This window comes from Pinus tabuliformis, chromosome Q (assembly GCF_031772625.1).
Source record: "Pinus tabuliformis cultivar Carrire ecotype Pingquan chromosome Q, CPIR1, whole genome shotgun sequence".
Taxonomy (NCBI): domain Eukaryota; kingdom Viridiplantae; phylum Streptophyta; class Pinopsida; order Pinales; family Pinaceae; genus Pinus; species Pinus tabuliformis.
Window position 1 is genome coordinate 1,345,464,039 of NC_142296.1, and position 18,513 is coordinate 1,345,482,551.

At 35.0% G+C, this 18,513-nt stretch overlaps 1 protein-coding gene and 1 long non-coding RNA gene across 2 annotated transcripts in view; one reads left to right on the top strand and one right to left on the bottom strand.

Moving 5' to 3' along the window:
* The window catches only part of LOC149224857 (uncharacterized), a 74,048-nt gene extending 57,550 nt beyond the window's left edge, over positions 1 to 16,498 (bottom strand). The window contains exon 1 of the long non-coding RNA XR_016249549.1: positions 16,364 to 16,498. This is a non-coding gene — a long non-coding RNA (uncharacterized LOC149224857). The remainder of the gene's footprint in view (positions 1 to 16,363) is intronic.
* LOC149224858 (wax ester synthase/diacylglycerol acyltransferase 11-like) overlaps positions 1 to 17,077 on the top strand; it is a 74,084-nt gene extending 57,007 nt beyond the window's left edge. Inside the window, exons 4-7 of the mRNA XM_089386305.1 lie at positions 15,324 to 15,391; positions 15,508 to 15,717; positions 15,894 to 16,031; positions 16,291 to 17,077. Of these exons, the coding sequence (XP_089242431.1) occupies positions 15,324 to 15,391; positions 15,508 to 15,717; positions 15,894 to 16,031; positions 16,291 to 16,458 (584 nt within the window). The 3' untranslated portion in view covers positions 16,459 to 17,077. The remainder of the gene's footprint in view (positions 1 to 15,323; positions 15,392 to 15,507; positions 15,718 to 15,893; positions 16,032 to 16,290) is intronic.
* Positions 17,078 to 18,513: the final 1,436 nt, after the last annotated feature.

Here is an 18,513-nt window from a genome sequence, read left to right on the forward strand (position 1 = left end):
CAATAACCATTGTTTGTAGAGAGATATCCTATGTGAAAATTATGGGTTGTGTTAATGTGTTGTTTTGATGCATTCCATGTCATTATGTAGGTCATCTCTTGGAGAAATGAGACAAACCAACTTACAAAAGAGTACGCAGGGATATTGCGAAGGATGTCCATGAGGCCTTAGTGGTTCATGAAGAAGTTAAGAATATTTTCGAAGGTTAGGTAGGGGATGATCACCAATCCAATAAAGATTTTGGGCTCGAAGTTGTCCTGATAGGACAACAAGTGTCCCCAAACTCCTTAATGCCATGCAAGGAGGCATGTTGGGCTATGGTTGGTTCGTCAACCTCATCTCTTGGAGAAATGAGACAAACCAACTTACAAAAGAGTACGCAGGGATATTGCGAAGGATGTCCATGAGGCCTTAGTGGTTCATGAAGAAGTTAAGAATATTTTCGAAGGTTAGGTAGGGGATGATCACCAATCCAATAAAGATTTTGGGCTCGAAGTTGTCCTGATAGGACAACAAGTGTCCCCAAACTCCTTAATGCCATGCAAGGAGGCATGTTGGGCTATGGTTGGTTCGTCAACCTCATCTCTTGGAGAAATGAGACAAACCAACTTACAAAAGAGTACGCAGGGATATTGCGAAGGATGTCCATGAGGCCTTAGTGGTTCATGAAGAAGTTAAGAATATTTTCGAAGGTTAGGTAGGGGATGATCACCAATCCAATAAAGATTTTGGGCTCGAAGTTGTCCTGATAGGACAACAAGTGTCCCCAAACTCCTTAATGCCATGCAAGGAGGCATGTTGGGCTATGGTTGGTTCGTCAACCCCTAGAGATTTAGAGATTAAGATAAAAAATATCTTTTTATCATTTTATGCCATGAATTTGATGAAAGAATAGGATACAAGCCCGCATCAGGACTTGCTCGAGGATTTGGACCTCACAACATCATATTGGGCTCAATTAGAGTCACCATGGACCAACACTACTCAGACTGACATTCATAAAGTATGGATAATTCTTTTCCTTCCTCATTACATACTACTAATTCATTGGACGAGAGGCTATTCTACCTCAAAAGCCTCCCTTTCATTCTATGGCGGTCATTTCTTGCTTTTCAAAGGGTTTGTTAGGAGACTCACCAAATCTTGTTGGTTTACCTATAATTCTTGGCCCTCATCAGTTTCCAATAACTAGTCAACCCAACCCCTATCCCCCCTATGTAAGCTACTTCTTACATTGGGTGGGATACCTACATATTATGACCTTTCCTGAGTTCTTAGGCATTATGTGATCTTGGGTTCAGTTTTAAAAGGATTGGAGGCCATCGAAGCCTAGTAAAAAATATTTCATTAAGCTTGCCTAAGAAAAGCCCACTCGGGAAATAAACCAATGTCATCAATGTGTCCTCTCTGGGTCCTTAGAGCTAGGAATACCCCTTAGTAGTTGTTGACGTCTTTTCTTTTTAGGGACACGAGTAAACCTCCTCAGGTATTTTCAATATACTTTTACAAACAAGAAAATCAAGCTTTCACTATATCTACACCAGTGAGTAGACTAGGTGGTGGGATAACTGAACAAATAACAAAGAAATTATAATAAAAAAATAATAACCTCACATACAATAAACAAAACCGCTACATTCATTCCATCCCATCCATCCATTCAATTAAATAAGAGAAAAAGATTCAAAACAAGACTTATACACAGGAAATAAGATTGATGGCTATGAAATTCAAAGAACTTTAAATGATTTCATTCATTTAAAATCGCAATATGCATAGGAGAAACCTACATGAGATCTCATGCTTATATAAAGTTTAAAATTAAAACCACAAATGTTATGAACTCTTGGAATAACCCAATATGAAAGTAGAAAAAATTACAAATTTGTTGTTGGCTTTCAATAAAGTGTGTCTATCACAAATACAATGTTCATGATACTTAAACGATTAAAATAAATGCATCGTCCAAATGGACTAGAATGGGGCTCCCGTGGTTGAAATAAAATAGTAGTGGAAACTTGGATGAAAAGGGGAAATGCAACAAGGATTGGCTTTATAAATGAACAATACACCATTAAGTTTGGATGATTGAATATTGGGACAAAAGAAAGAAAATGCTTCAAAAAGAAATGCACTCACAAAAATAGCAGAGAAATAGTGGATGCATGGATCTCTCCCATTCTCTCCCTCTCTATCTACTGATGTTGAGGTCTTCACACATATATCTAAGACATCGAGCCTTTTTGGTATAACTTCTGCCTTGTGGTTATTCTAGATTAACGACCTATGTTAACAAATTTTTGAGCTATTCTTTAATGTACTCCTTCATTGGCAGAATTTTGATAACTTGCTTAACTTAGAGTGAAATCATTTCTTCCTCTATTTTTTTTAATTCAAAGTGTAGCTATTCAAATAATGCCAGATGATCTTCATGATCATTCACGAAAGTACCTAACAATTGGTTAATTTCTTCCTTGGGAAAATTAATGAGATTGTAAAACTAACTAGCCAATGAAGCTCTAATTACACTTATCTCCAGTTTCTCCTTAGGTATAAGCACAGAGTCTCTTATTAGTTGTCGTCCCTTAAGATCTTGAACAATTTTAAGCTCTTTAAAGAATGCATTACTTATTTTGGCATTAATTTTTGTATAGTTGGCAATTAAATCTTGTAGCATTTGTATCCTTGCAAGCCATCCTACTTTCACTTGTTGTATTCTATGATTTGAAGGTAAATCTTGTTGATTTCTATGGAAATCACCTAAACTTGACACCCGCACAACAAAAGTGCTTGAACCACTTTCATAAAAGTATTTATCATACCCCAAATGCTTTTGTAAATATTCCTTGAAGGTGGAGTGTTGAAAATAGTAGCAAGAAAGATCATTCTTTGACTTGTGCCTTAGTCAAAGGGACCAGAAGAAATTTTTCCTTAGCGTGCACAAGTTACTATAAGTTGGGAACCAATCCCTTTGAGTTAGGATCTGTTTCCTAAAAATTAGGACAAGTCCCTAAAATTTAGGTTGAATTCCTAGAAGTTAGGACGTGTGCATGAAGGAGTTTGATTAGTGCAGATGTGGAAGACTCAGTGGTTTTCTTCTAAATTAAGGTAGGATGAGTTACAATAGCTTAATAGCCTTTGTTAATCATTCAACCAACAGTTTGATTTCCTAAAATAAAGACTTTCCAGATTTAGCCTATTCGAAAAGCTTAAGGGAAGGATCAAGGCACATTTTTATTAATTACCCTGTGAGCACGAGTTGGTGAGACAAGGTCGTAGAAACCACAAAATTTTGTTTGTGTGTGTGAGCTTGTGAGAGGATCAACGTATCAAGAGAGGCTTGTGCACAAATTTATAGGAGAATTTCCTTGGGGTTTGCGCAAGGAAATAGGGACACAGGGATCAGAGTCTTGCAGGGATTTCAATTTAGTACAAGCAGAGATCCATTATGACAATGCCCTTAAATTTGAATTGACCTCCTAGGCTTCTGAAACAATACGTAATCACTTATTGATGTTTTCCGCAACACATATTCTCACTCTGATATGCAATTTAGTGGCCTTATTTACCCATGTTGATGTCTCTAGTGTACTTTGAGCCATTTGGTTTGGAGCAACAATAGCTAATGGTTATGTGAATAAAGGTCTACAACTCAAGGTGTCCTCAAGTTCAATAATTCTTCTTTTTAATCTAGCATTTTCTAGCTCATGCTCTAAAAGAGAGCGAGCAAGGGCATCTCCAATGGTCATTTGCAATTTGAGGAGTCTAGAGGACCTGACTCCCAAAATGTCTGCTTCTAAACTCCATTATTGAGTTATTTTTTTATTCTTAATGTGGATGCTTTCTATTTGCAACTTACCCTCCTCCTTATTATATTGGGCACTGTGCATTGTTAAAAATTTCTCTTCGAAAGCAATTGGTTGCTCTTGGGTCAACAACTCTGTTATCCACTGTTTTTCAGCGGTTCACAATGCTACCCAATCAAGTACATTGATATTAGTGACATTGTCGACTTCCATGTCATCAATATCTCTTGGCCCTTTAAAACTTTGCAAGACTTTCTTACTTGGGCTTCTCTTTCTTTTCGGTTGTGTTACTGCACTTGTTCTTTCAATGTCAACACGATGAAGGAGAACTTCATCATCTCCTTCAGCTTATTATTCTTCGTTACTATGTTATTTTCTTATAGTTGGACTCTTGTTTCTTCTAGGCAGAGGAGGAACTCCTACATCGATGGTGGGGAGAGGGGGAGAAGAAGATTGTACATTAGTTGCATTTCTCCCTCTTTGCCTTGTTCTAGTATGTAGGCATTGAGTCTTTGTACTAATCTCAATGACCAAATCATCATTACATACTCACTTTTCTTACTTGTTAGGAGTATTTGAGTCGTTGTTGTCAATGCCTTCTGCAATTTTTGTGAAAAGATTGTTATCCATCATGGGCACCAAATGTTCAAAAAATAATCTTTAAGGTCAAGACCTTTGAGGGATTCTACTTCCTTTAGGTTGAAAGCATTAAGCATTTCAGAAACTTATATTAAATGAGAGGAACTTCTTATTGTCACATTAGGTAGGGAAATGATTTGTCTTTTTTTTTTTTTTATCCAAAAGGGTAGACCATGTCTTATACTACCTACAAATTTCAACAACAAAGTATCGATTACAAACAAATGTAGGAAGAATGAAAGGGCATCCATCATATCCATACAATGATGTAAGTATGATTGTCATCTAGCACAAAATTCACTTTCATTTGAGGAAATCCTATGCTTCTTGAGTTATCCTTGTTAGTTTTACTCCAATCAACATATATCTAAACTCCTTAAGAAATTAATCCTAAATAAGGTAAAATTAGAATAGTGCCTTGTGCTTCCAATGAACTAAATATCGAAATTGAATGGGTTTGCTTTCAACATCTAGATTAATCCTTAAGGGTAATACCTCAAAAACATTACGCTAAACAACGACCAAGACTAGATATTTGGTCATGCAAAATCTTTGAGTATTCAAGTAATTGGCCAGCTGTTAGTAAATCTCATTCAAGATCACCTCTATCAATGTGAGATATAGAATCTCATTTGACCAAACATGTGAATCGCTACACAAAACCTCGATATAGTTTTGCCAACAAAGATATATCAATCACTAAAAGATCATCTAACATCTTAGTTGATGGAGACATGAAGTCTTTAAATAAGTTCAACCCACCTCCCTCAGAATCTGAAAAAAAAAGAAAAAAACAAAACAAAAAACAAAAAACAAAACAAAACAAAACAAAACAAAAAAAAAAAAACAAACAAACAAACAAACAAAAAAACAAAACAAAAACAGAAAAAACAAAAGCAAAAACAAAAACATCAAGAAGCTTGAGACTTCTATTGGGATTGGGTAGTCGAAGCATTGTTTTGAAAACGTTGGGAGTTAGCAGGACTGGGTTCTTTCCTTCCACTATGACTGAAATCGCTCCACTTTTTTATCAAACCAACAAGCACACTAAAAAACCAACTCCATGAAATCAAAAACTTTGGGCATGCACCCAAAATTCACTAGACTAGTTGTCCAAATCTTGTTCTTAAGCTTATGTTCAAGAGTTAGGCTCAAGAACCACTGATATGTAGCTATCCAATGGAAGTCATTGTCTTAACATGCAAGGGAATTGACATTATCTCCACAAAAAGGCTATTTTGTTCTTCTAGTTCACTTACTTCTTATGCTTCCAATGCACTTTGATATATGTGACACTATCACTCATGAATTACAAATCTTTGGTTGTTTGAAGGCTTAGTTCATGCATAACATTTACCTGTCTTAATGTGTGACGGAATTGAACATATCTCCATAAAAAGGTTCTTTTTTTTCTTCTAATTGCCATGCTTCTTATTCTTATAATGCACTTTGATATACATGACACTGTTACTCATAAATTGTAGAAATCTAGTTGTTTAAAGGCTTAGTTCATGAATAACATATACTAAAACATCATTTCATCATGTACCATCTTCTTGAAACATGTGCAAGCCATAAATGGAAGTTAATGGAAGTTGTTTTGAAAATAAAGTGCTTCATGGGAAAACAAGATAATTAATTCTAATACAAAGTATGCAATTCATTGTTGTCAATTGGATATTTCAAGATTGTTTATAAGAATTTCACAGAAAAAATAGATAGTGGGTTTGTCATATAGCATTAAAATTGCTCCAAGTGCATATCTAAACAAATCCACGTCAATCCCAGATGCTTTGTTCATGTTAGGAAAATCTAACATAAGCACTCAATAAATCTTTTGTTTCAAGATATTAAAGGTTCTCTTATAACTCTATCCATGGGGATTCCACTCCTCCTTTGGCATATGCATATAAAGATGCTACCAAAAACAATGTTCAACAAATTTTCTCAAACACTAAGTAGCTCCCATAAAACTACAAACTTCAATCAAATAGGGTGGACTGGGCCATTTCATAATGCTTATACTTTGGTTGGGTTAATTCTAAACTTATTTCCTCTAACTACCATGTATAAGGGAAAAATCTAGCATAGTGCATGGTAAATCTTCCTCATTTAGGGTTGGCGTCATCCTTTATTTTGTTGTTTATGCAAACCTAATAGTCATAGAAATTAATTTCCTACCATAACCCTAGTATCTATTAGAAGGAATTTGATACCTTGTTGTTGATTATCATTAGAAGGTGTTTTCATTGGTTGTTATATGACATTGTTCTCCTTATCATTGCATATCGACCAAACCCTAACTTATAGCAACCTTATTTTTGGTTTAGGCATAGTGCATTTGAATCCTAGTATAGAACATGTAGGCCTTCCTTGGCCTTGCCGATACTCTTATTCATCACCTCGAGCCATAGTATTAGAATATCCTTTAGGTGATCTAAGGAAGCCTCCCTTGTGGTTGATTGCCACTAAAAAGCAAGAGAAAGGTTGTTGAGGCGACAATGGCAACCCTTTCACTTATTGCCATAAGGTTTGACCTCGCTAAGTGAGGCCTTGCATTGAGCTTACTGGATATTTTGGCAACAAGACCAAATAATAGGATATCCTTACATTCCTACTTTCTTGTTGCCATTGATGATAATCCATCCATCCAAGCTCAATTCTTTTCGGTCTTAATCCTCGACGATTAGTTGTTACATAAATTTATTTCCTTTGATTTCATTTATATTTGTTGTGACTTCACCTATTTGTAGCAATTGTTGGTCTACCTTGTTGAATCACGATTTTGTGATGTTCTATTCTATTAATATTGTGGAGTATTCCATCTTCTTCCCTAATAATGGTGAGATATTGATTTTCTTATTTTCTATGAAATATTTCCTAGTAATGAGGATGTTGATATGGTTTCACGTTTGATGGCTTTCCTTAACTTTGCATACTCATTTCATCCATCTCTTTTTTCAAAGTCAATGGCCTCTTCTCTCCTCTTTGCGTAGTCTTTGGTTACTCTAGCCTTGGGGATAATACCATTACATTTGACATGCATATCCTCTAGATGGAGTTCAACTTCTTCAGGTATCTTATCGTGATTTTCTTGAATTTTGTCTTCTTTATCCTTTTGAAGCTACAATGCGACCCTATCTATCATATTTTGACATCCTTCTTCAATTCTAGAATGCATTTTTTTTATTTTACCTCATCATGTTTAGGTCTTCTTCAATCTTCTTGTAATTTTCCTCTTCAAGTATTTTGGTAGTTTCTTCCTCTAAGCTCCATATTTATTCTTGACGTTGAAAATGCTTCTTTTCTTCTTTCAATCACGTGATGTCCTTTAGTAGTTGTAGATTATGGTTTCATAATCTACATATTTTCTTATCTTTGTTTTTCAATTATTCCCTTGAATCGTTTGTTTTCCAATTCCTCTTGCTACTCTTTAAATGTTTAATTGTTCATTATCCTTAGTGAGTGTTTCATTAAAGTTTTGTATCTTAATTAGCTCAGCACCCTTTTCTTTAGCTTATTTTAATGCATCTTCAATTTATGCATTACTTCCACTTTTGAGTCCTTGATCCACTTTTTTTAGAACAACTCTTCAAATTCTTCCCATGTGGAGTGTAATCTAATATTTCCATTAAATATTTTTGACCACTTGGAAGTCTCACCCTCAAAATAACATCTTGTCCAAAAATGACTTTGATAGCTTCCTTTAATATCATCAACCATACAATAGGATTGAATTCATCTTTATCTTCATCTCCATTGGATTTAGGTATTGGCATTGCTTCTTAATTGAGGTCCAACAAAAACCCTCAACCCACAATTTCAATATTAACAGTAATGATCCCAAAAAGTTATGGTTCTTTTCCAAGTATAATATTCTATGTTTTCTCTTTCCAGTGACTTTTAAATCACCCCAATTGGACATTCCAATTAAAAGTTATGATTGTCTTAAGTTAACATACATTTTAAAACCTTGTTTTGAAGTCCATCTTTCTAGCTGACCTTGATTCTATTGTCTCTTTGTTGTTATGTGCCTTCTAATTCTAAAATTTTGGCCTGTAATGCTTGGGTATGTCATTTCTACTATCACATAGGTCTGACCATGAATTTGATCTACCAAGTGAAAGTTATGGTAACTTTTCCAAAACTTGTTGAATTTTTGCCCATTCTTGAAAGTGATTTTGTACAAAATGCGTCGTCTCCAATTTTTCAAATATGATTCTAAAATATCTATGAAAAGTGCTTCATAAGGTCTTCTCAGACCCCTAAAGATTTCACAGTTGAAACTTCTTTAAAAAAAAGTTACGGTGAAAACACCAAGATGTCTCGTTTGAAATTGATTTTTTAATTGATCACTAACTCTAGCTTCCATGGGGTATATATCCAAAATTATAATAAATAAGACCCTGAAAATTTTACAACCTATACCTTGATATGTCCCCTTGGTGTCCTCAAAATTTCACTATCTAAATATTTTTAGAAGAAAAAAAAAGTTATACTGAAATTACCAAAATGACTTGTTCGAAACGAAATTCAAGACTAGTCACAAACCCTTGACTTCTACAAGGTATATCCCATAAAGTGTAACAAACCAGAACTTGAAATTTTCACCACGTATACTTTGATATTGTGCTTCAGCCTCTTCAAAATTTTGTTGATTGAAACATCCCCAAAATGAAGCTATAGCGAAAATGCCAAGATGTCTTGCTTGAGGAAACAAAACCTTAGGATCATACCTCTAATACCAAATGTTATGGTCCAAATACACAAAATACTATAAGTACACACACACATGTACACCAATGCGAGTGTGGAGTGCAATTCCAAGACAAATAAGTGAAATAAGTTACATAATAACTCCTTAAATAATAATAGAAACTCCTCCAAATAACTGCAATACATTCATACATTCAAATTACATGTCCACAGTAATGACTACATGATCTCTATATATACCTATTCACACATTGCAAATGTAGTCCCTTTATTCTTAGGGCAACCCTATTACACATACATTTACACATTACATGTACATTTAACTCCATATATGCCCTCCCTTGGGGTCATATCATGTACATTCAACCCCATATATGCTCCCCTTAGGATTATATCACATACGCTATTTGCAAGCTTCCTAGAGTGAACAAATCACTAGGAAGGATGTAAGGTAATATGACATGACTTGGAGAGGCCCAAAAATGAAAAAAAGTTGTGGGTGACTCTAGGGCCATGACAGGTGGATCAGATTTGACTTTGAGACAATTTTGGTGCTCTTCACCATTGCCGCTATAATGACAAGTGGTATTAAATAAAGTCAAGTGTTTTTCACCGTGTTTTGGGAGGAAATGGGTAGTTACAAGAGCTAGGCTTGAAAACAGTGTGCTCCTCTTCACTTCAACTTGGAAAAAGTAATGGGTTTCAATGATAGATGTGACAAGTGGTCAATAAGCAACATGATGCCTTGAAAGAACTAAGCTTACATAATGTTCAAAACGTTCCTTAACAAGAAATCTTGCTAGAGATGTTAAGTGTAGAAGATTTTGGTAAGACCGTTTTTGTTTTCAAGTGGAACAAGTGCATTGTTGTCCAAGGCCAATGTCAATCTGATGCATTGATTCAAGAAGACTGAGACAACAAAGGAAGAAAGATCATATCGTTCCACCTAGACTCGATTGTGGTAAGTCCACCTTCGTTGACAAGTGGTCAATAAGCAACATGATGCCTTGAAAGAACTAAGCTTACATAATGTTCAAAACGTTCCTTAACAAGAAATCTTGCTAGAGATGTTAAGTGTAGAAGATTTTGGTAAGACCATTTTTGTTTTCAAGTGGAACAAGTGCATTGTTGTCCAAGGCCAATGTCAATCTGATGCATTGATTCAAGAAGACTGAGACAACAAAGGAAGAAAGATCATATCGTTCCACCTAGACTCGATTGTGGTAAGTCCACCTTCGTTGTGTTTCAAAGTTGCACAATTTACTAAAATAATAGACTTAATGCAATAGGTCGAAGCAAGAAAGAGCCAAGCTTTGAAGAACAATGAGATGGTGAAAGGGAGTTTATGGCATTGGAGATCTAATGAAACAAACTATTGGAGTTGTACAATACCACCAGGTAATGTTGGAATAAGTCCACATGAAATCAAACTCTTTGTCTTATCAATTACATATTATGATGGACCAAGCAAAGATGCAGTCACAACCTAAAAGGGAGTCTTGTAGTGAATTGAAGGACACTACAACTAAGTAGCATAGAACACATAATAATAGAGGTAAGAATGTTGCATGCTTTCTTTGTTACCAAAACCATTTTGTTAATGCACTACCCTTTGAAGGAAAAGGTGGTAGCCTTAGAAAAAGTCTAAGAGAAATAGACTTCAAAGAAAAAGTTGAAGGCTCTAAGTGCTTGCATAGAAGGTCTAGGCAAGTTTGTAGCAAAAGGTCAAGAATGTGAGTTGCAAGATCAAGGTATGGGTGGCCTTTACTTTGTGAATGTGACAATAAGTGTATTGAAGGTGGTGGCCCTTTGGTGAACACTAGCGAACAGACTACTAAGGGAATTCATCATAACACTGAAAGCAACAAGGCCTCATTCAAGGTGGTGAACTCAATAGTGAAGGCAGTTGAACAATTTGTTCCCATCACACCATGTACAACGAACCTGAGGTGGAGTTGAAACCATGGATCCACAAGGGGAGATGTGGAGTGGAAGGGACCACCTTAGTTCAAAGAAGAGGTAAGACCTCCTCACTATATAAAGTGGGTAGTGTGGAGCTAGAAGGAAATCAAGTTTTTATTCAAGTTTGAGAAGCAAGATTGGAGGAGTTCAAGCACTGAAGAATGACAACTTTCAACTTGACTTGATTGTGGCAACCAAATCTAATAAGCCCAACTTGGAGACTTAAGTCATTTAGTTAGTAGGACTGAGGTCTAAATCACCAAGTCTAGGTCAAAGCAATATTATCAAAACCAAACTAGTGATCAAACTAGAAAACCTTTTGAACCGAGAACCGATTAAAACTAGACCAGAACCAGTTGACCAAAAACACTTAAAATATTCAATTTTTAAAGAAAAACATATATATTCATGTGCATCCATATGAATCCAAACCAGAGATACACAAATAAGCAAAAGTTCTCATCTATATAGCATGTAAGGGTGCACATGACCAAAATAGCAGAGTGAAATCCATATACGTCCATAAATAGGCTCTCGATGGCCTTTAGCATCCAAAAGAAAATATGCTACAACAAATACCTACTTATTACCTATATTGGGATCTTCGTCATCAATGTCACCCTCCGAACATTAAAATAAGATAGAAAATATGTAGCATGTAAAGTCAAGATTTTGTTTGAGTGATGGTTACATTTTCATGGGTAGTTCAACAACCATTGCTACTAACATCAAGGTACATAGAGGGCTTGGTGCTCTTGATTAAATACCAATGTTCCACGGGGACACATCCCCTAGGATCGGGTGCGTGCACCTCTCGCACCTCACGCACCTAGGACGAGGGGACGTCTAGGAAAATGTTTCCCCACGTCCCCCTTTTGGGAAGACGCATGGGGACGTTTCCCCAATGTGCGAGAGAAGACTCCCCAAAAGGGCGTTCCCCCTGAAAAAGGGCAAGGTGTCCCTGCTTAATTTTGCTTGTAAACAATGATTTATGAATAGAGAAGCTTAATAGTCAACTTCAGGACTTACTAATGCTATGTAACTATTGGTAATGTTAAATTTTTAAAGTAAAAGTGGCATTCTCTTTTATCTTTCATTTTCATCATTTTACTTAAATTTTTAACGTTGCCATGAAATGACTTAGGATGTTTGAGAGTGGTTTCGACCTCATTGGATTTCATATGGAGAAAGTAGAATTTTAGATCTCACTCAAAATCCATCAGACTTAACAGTGTTTCAGGAATTTGGGATTAGAGGGATTGTAACGTTTCCATTGGATTTTTTCATGTATGAGGGTATGAAATTAGTATTTAATCAAGAGCACCAAGCCCTTTGTGTACTTTAGATTGACTCTGAAACTCGTCAATGTATCTACTATTATTTTTGAGTTTTAGTTGTATCAATTTACTATTCGAGTCTTTAGATTTCTGTATCTACTATAGCCTATTTTGGTTAATACTAATTAATTCTATTAAATAAATGATGAATTTTAATTTTAAATCAATTTAGAGTCTAGAATGATGAATGGTGAATTTAATTTTTAAATCAATTTAGATTCTAGAATGGTGAATAATGAATGATGAATATGGATCAGTGTATTTCATTATTTAATTCAATTATGTATGGATCAATGTATTTATGCTTTCATTATATATATATATATACCCCCATGTTTCCTCGTTCCCCCTAAATTTCCCTAAAATTTGAGGGTACTCCCACACATCTCCATTGCGCGTTTCCCCGCACTTGCATCTCACCGTCCTGAAGTCTTGGTGAAACATTGTTAAATACTAGTTCCATACCCTCGTATATGACAAAATCCAATGCAAACGTTGCGATCCCACCAATCCTAAAATCCTGGAAAAATATCAAGTCTGCTAGATTTTGAGTGGGATCTAAAATTCCACTTTCTCCATATGAAATGCAATGAGGTTGGAACCACTCTCAAACATCCTGAGTCATTTCATGGTAATGTTAAAAATTTAAGTAAAAGGATGAAAATGAAAGATAAAGGAGAATGTCATTTGTATTTCAAGAATTTAACATTACCATGAATTGCATAGCAATACTAGCGCCATAGGCTTGAATATTAGGCTGTCCCACTCAAAAATTATTGTTTTTTTCTTTAAAAAAATTGTGTTTAGAACATCTTTGGTCAAATTGTACGGAACCGATGGGTTTTGTACCAAACAAAAAAGTTGGTTTAGTACCGAACTGGTTAGTTGCATTACAAAACTAGTGGGTTTGGTATCGAACCAACCATTTCCGGTTCAAGACGTCGAATTGGACTATTTTGACCCCCAAACCAGTTAGACTGGCCGATCCCACTAGTTCTAGTCCAGTTTTAGTAACACTAGGTTAAAGGCAATCTTGCAACTTCAAAGCTAAGTCACCGAAAACGTCCCTCTAAACCTCTAGAAATGTCGTTCAATATTTCGAAATCAGAAACAGCGTTAAAACGTTCCAGTTTTTTTGGGAAACGCATAATCCTATTTTTGAAACAGTCCGAGCATTTTTAAGGGTTTTGGATCCGTTTCCATATTTTCCTGACTTGTATATGATGTTGAATGCCATGTCTCATATGACTTTGTTTGATGAGGATGCACTAGCAATTGCATCTTCAAGTGGATATGGCAATAATGATCCCAGTGATGGAGAAGATCCAAATGTTGATGTGGATCTTAATTATATGGATGAAGACATATTTGACGATATGTAAATGTAATTTATGATGATGTTTTAAACTTTTGAACAATGAACATTGAATACCATAATATGTCATATGATAGTAGACTGCCAGTGATAGTTCATTTTGTAATTTGTGCTATGTAGTGTGCATTTAGCATTATTAATTTTGGTGATGATGTTGATGATTGAAATTGAAAACAAAAAGTTGATATGTTGAATGTTATAATAAGAACTAATGATGATGACAATGTTTATGCGGAATTGATGATGGTGATTTGTTTATGTTGATTTTTTGATGATGATTATGTATTTTTAAATATAGAAATTTGGCTCTAAAAGATGAATGGTAATATGAAATTTTTATTTTGTCTCACACACACACACACATATATATATAGTTTGTTCACTGTATTGTATCTGGATTTTTTGAAAATTCGCCATATCCATTTCAAACCCCATTTCCATATCTGTTTCAGTACAACTTAGCTTCAAATTGCCTAAAAAAGTTCAAAAGCTGTTGTGGATTGGATGTAAGTGGCAAACTTGATCCCAAGATAGATTTGCAGTTTGGACTAATTCTTGGAGAAAGCAGTTTTGAGTGGTGGAAGTATGTAGTAGACTTGAACTGCTCAGACAAACATAAAGATAGGGAAAAGGTTCATGGTTGAAGTTTCACTTAGAGAAGGTTGAGACTATAGGAAGCAAATTCATAAACCTAATAAGAGTAGTTTTATTAGTTTGTGACTTGGACTACTGGTTTAATGTGGATTCCTTCAATTGCCCAAACTCTTTGGTATAACAAACCTCGTTGTATCTAGCCTTGTTAAAAGTTAAAAGTTAAGGTGCGTACCTTGAGCACTGCCAACATGTTATTATGATGCGATGCTGTGTTTCAATGAAAAGAACATACCTTAAAAAGAATATTAGAAGTTGTAAGGTATCATCATTCATCCTATACAAAACATTTGTTGTGTACACTTTTGCAACGTAATGCATAGGAGCATCACATGCAGCGAGGCTTATCATCTTCTGTCGTTATGGTTATTATTTTGTAGGTAGTAATGCATTATGAGGATCATAGGTAATAGGATTATAGTGTTCAAACCAAATTCCTAGTGGACAGTGAAGTTTGAATTTTCTGATACCCATAAGAATGGTGGAGCATCTTGAATCTCCGACACCGAAAACCTTCACATTTACACCCCTAAAATCATTCCTAAGTATAGGAAGAGTTGCTGTAAAGCAATAATGTTTGGGTCGGAGCCTTATATAAGTACTGAAGCATAGTGCTTATGTACGACTTATTCGGCAGCTAAACGTATCATTGAAGATACGCCAACCGCATTCTATATAAGATAAATGAAAAAGGCCATTTTCTGAAATTAATGTCAGCCAAAGACATAGTGAAGACATCAACTTTAAAACAGAGAAACCATAGATTAGTTTTATTCATTTTATGAAAGAATTGCAAAGGGTGATTGTAGGTTAAGCTTAAGTGGCTTTTGTTGGCAGGTCTAATTGAGAAACTCAGGTTATCCGGCATATCCATGGTGAATACAAGAATGGCACGGGAAACACAGGTTGGTTAGTCGTCTATTTCCTTGAAATAAAGCGTCTTTCTAGCTTTTTGATAGTCATAATGGGCTTTGATAATGCAACAATCAACTGAACGAGGTTTTTGAGGGAAACTTTGCAGGAACTGTCGAAGATGTTGAGAGGAGATCCAGATGCAAGGTGGGGAAATGACATGGGATATGTTCTTATCCCGTTATGTCTTAAGAAGTTCAAGAACCCCCTTGATTCTGTTCGGAATGCCAAGGCTTTATCAGACCGCAAGAAGACGTCTCTCGAAGCATATTTAACTTATAAAATTACATTATGGATCATGAAACTCGTAGGAACAAAGGTATTAGGATGCTGAGAGATCCGACAAGTATGAAATAAGGAATTGAAATACAGAGTAATCACAATATTAAGGCGTAAAATTTGTAAAATGCTTCTCGTGGTAGGTTTGCCTGCATGTCTTGCATCCTCTAATGCTTGGGTATTGAAGAACTAAGTTATGAATGTAATTTTTCTCAGATTGCCGCAGATCTTCATTACAGAGCTTTGTCAAATACCACTTTCACCTTGTCAAATGTCCGGGGCCCATCGGAGGAGATTATGTTTGCTGGAAATCCGATCTCTTCCCTGACTGCAACAGTTTCTGGCTTACCACAAGTAACTCCATGCTCATGCCCTTTTCTCTGACAATTTGTGTGCTTTGATTAATTTTTTTCCGTGGACCCAAAAGGGTTTATGGTTGCATTGATTGTATAATGCTAAGATCAAAATGTTTGGAATTAAATTTTAAGATTTCCCTTCTTTCTATCATTTTGAAGCAGAATTCACCAAATGTTGGATTATAATATGTTAATGGTGATAGAGAAAAGAAAGACTTGTAGAATTGAAGCAGATATTGATAATTGACAATATGCAGGCTATCGCATTGCACATGATCAGCTATATGGGGATAGCAAAGTTCCAGATTATGGTGGCAAAAGATGTTATACCTGATCCTGAAGTTCTTGCCCAGTGCTTCGAGGATTCACTCAAGGAGTTGAAGGATGCCATTCCAAACACTGCTACTGCATCTGGTAGTCATTGATTAGCTAACAGGGCATGAGCGTGACTACGGATTGCCCATTATCAAAACACCGATTGGGTACCTTTTATTTTAAAAATCCAATGGGTACCATGGGATCTCAATGCTTTTAAGCCCAGCTTTTTGTGTTCACTGTTCAGGGTAGGGCTCCTGAAACTATTTGCAGCGTTCCAGCGTTCTCTAATATCTGTTGTGATAGAATATTCTCTTAGCAGCCTCTCAAGACTAGGCCTGCAAAGTGATATTCTTTAAATAAAGACCAAGTTGCAAAATGGAACGGGAAAATGCATTGTGGTTGTCGCCTCGGTGGCCATTTATGCGAAAGATTTTATGCCAGAAATGGACTCTTGATTTTTTCGTGGAAGTGTGATATGTTAGCTTTCCTTCTGCGATCAAGGGGGTGTAAGATCCTGGATGAACGTGTTCTTTTTTGTTTAGAAGTATAAATTTATTTGAAAAAAAATAGAACTCGAGTAATGTATAGCTGTGTAGATTTGATGACAAACATTGAATGGTCTGTGTAGCATTTAGTGCGTCTCTTAAACTCAATGTTCAACTTGTGAAGGGTGTCTGTGCATTTATTCCGAGAATAATCCAATGCCTTGACAAGATGATAGGAATATCTATTAGGTTGTTAATGTAGATCTCATATGCTGCCGATAAATTCTTAGTATTTAAGCCTAGTTCAATTATTTAGAAAAAAATCAGTAAAATTAATATTTCAGATAAAATTAATAAATTATTTTTTGTTCGTTAGATAATATGACTTTTGAGATAACTGGCATGTCTAATTTTTGTAGTCACAAATAAAGAACATTTAAGTAATTTAAAGAACATTTAAGTAATTTAAGTAGGTCTCTAGTATGATTGGATTTTTGTCTACCAAGTTTGGAACATGTATGTTATGATTTTTTCACCAAAAAAATGCGTTAACAAAATTCCCTGTGCCTAACAAAATATCCTATCACCATCTCTATTTTATGTCTAATAAGTCAAATAAAATTAATAATTATTATTGTGGAAAAACAAAATTAAACTAATAAAATTCAATGTTTAAGATTAAAAAAATAAAAATAATTATTAAGGTAAATATTGTAAGTAGAATTATGATTTAAAGATGATTTTTTAATTTAAATTTAAATTTATTTGAAATAAGTTTTCAATTTAAAAACATTACAATTGTCCGCCTTGGGTAGCTCGAGTGGCAATGGTTTGAATCTTGTACTACCCAATGGACATATAAAATAAAAAATGAGAGTCCTACCAAATTTAACAAAAAAAGGTTAAACCATTAATCTAAAATAAAAATTATTATGAATCTCTGAAAAATATTAAAAAAACAAAAATAATAGAGTTCTGGAAATTTTATATGTTTTATTGGATATTTAAGTTTTATGTTTATTGTTTCTCTCGACGTACAATTTTCCTATTTGAATTTGGACTGTGAAAAACAATGAATATAGATTTGTTGACCTGCAACTCAGAGATGAGCACTTCATTAGGTAATTTATCTGGTTCAATAATGTAAAGTCATGTTAATGTAACAGAGCAGTTTTAAATTTTTATATTGAAGAGATTTTTATACATTTTTCCTATTTGAATTTGTTTGAATTTGGACTGTGAAAAACAATGAATATAGATTTGTTGACCTGCAACTCAGAGATGAGCACTTCATTAGGTAATTTATCTGGTTCAATAATGTAAAGTCATGTTAATGTAACAGAGCAGTTTTAAATTTTTATATTGAAGAGATTTTTATACATTTTTCCTATTTGAATTTGGACTCTGAAAAACGATGAACATAGATTTGTTGACCAGCAACTCAGAGATTAGCATTTCATAAAGTAATTTATCTGTTTCAATAATTTAAAGTCATGTTAATGTAACAGAAAATAGTTTTAAATTTTTATATTGAAGAGATTTTTGTTGTAATATTTTTATGACTTGTGTCCATTATAACACATCTAAGGTGGGCCAAACTTATCCTTGTGTTTGACCTCCGTCTAGAGAGATGGCTCCAAGAGGGGTTCATTTTGTGGTGGTGTGCTCTCCCCTTTT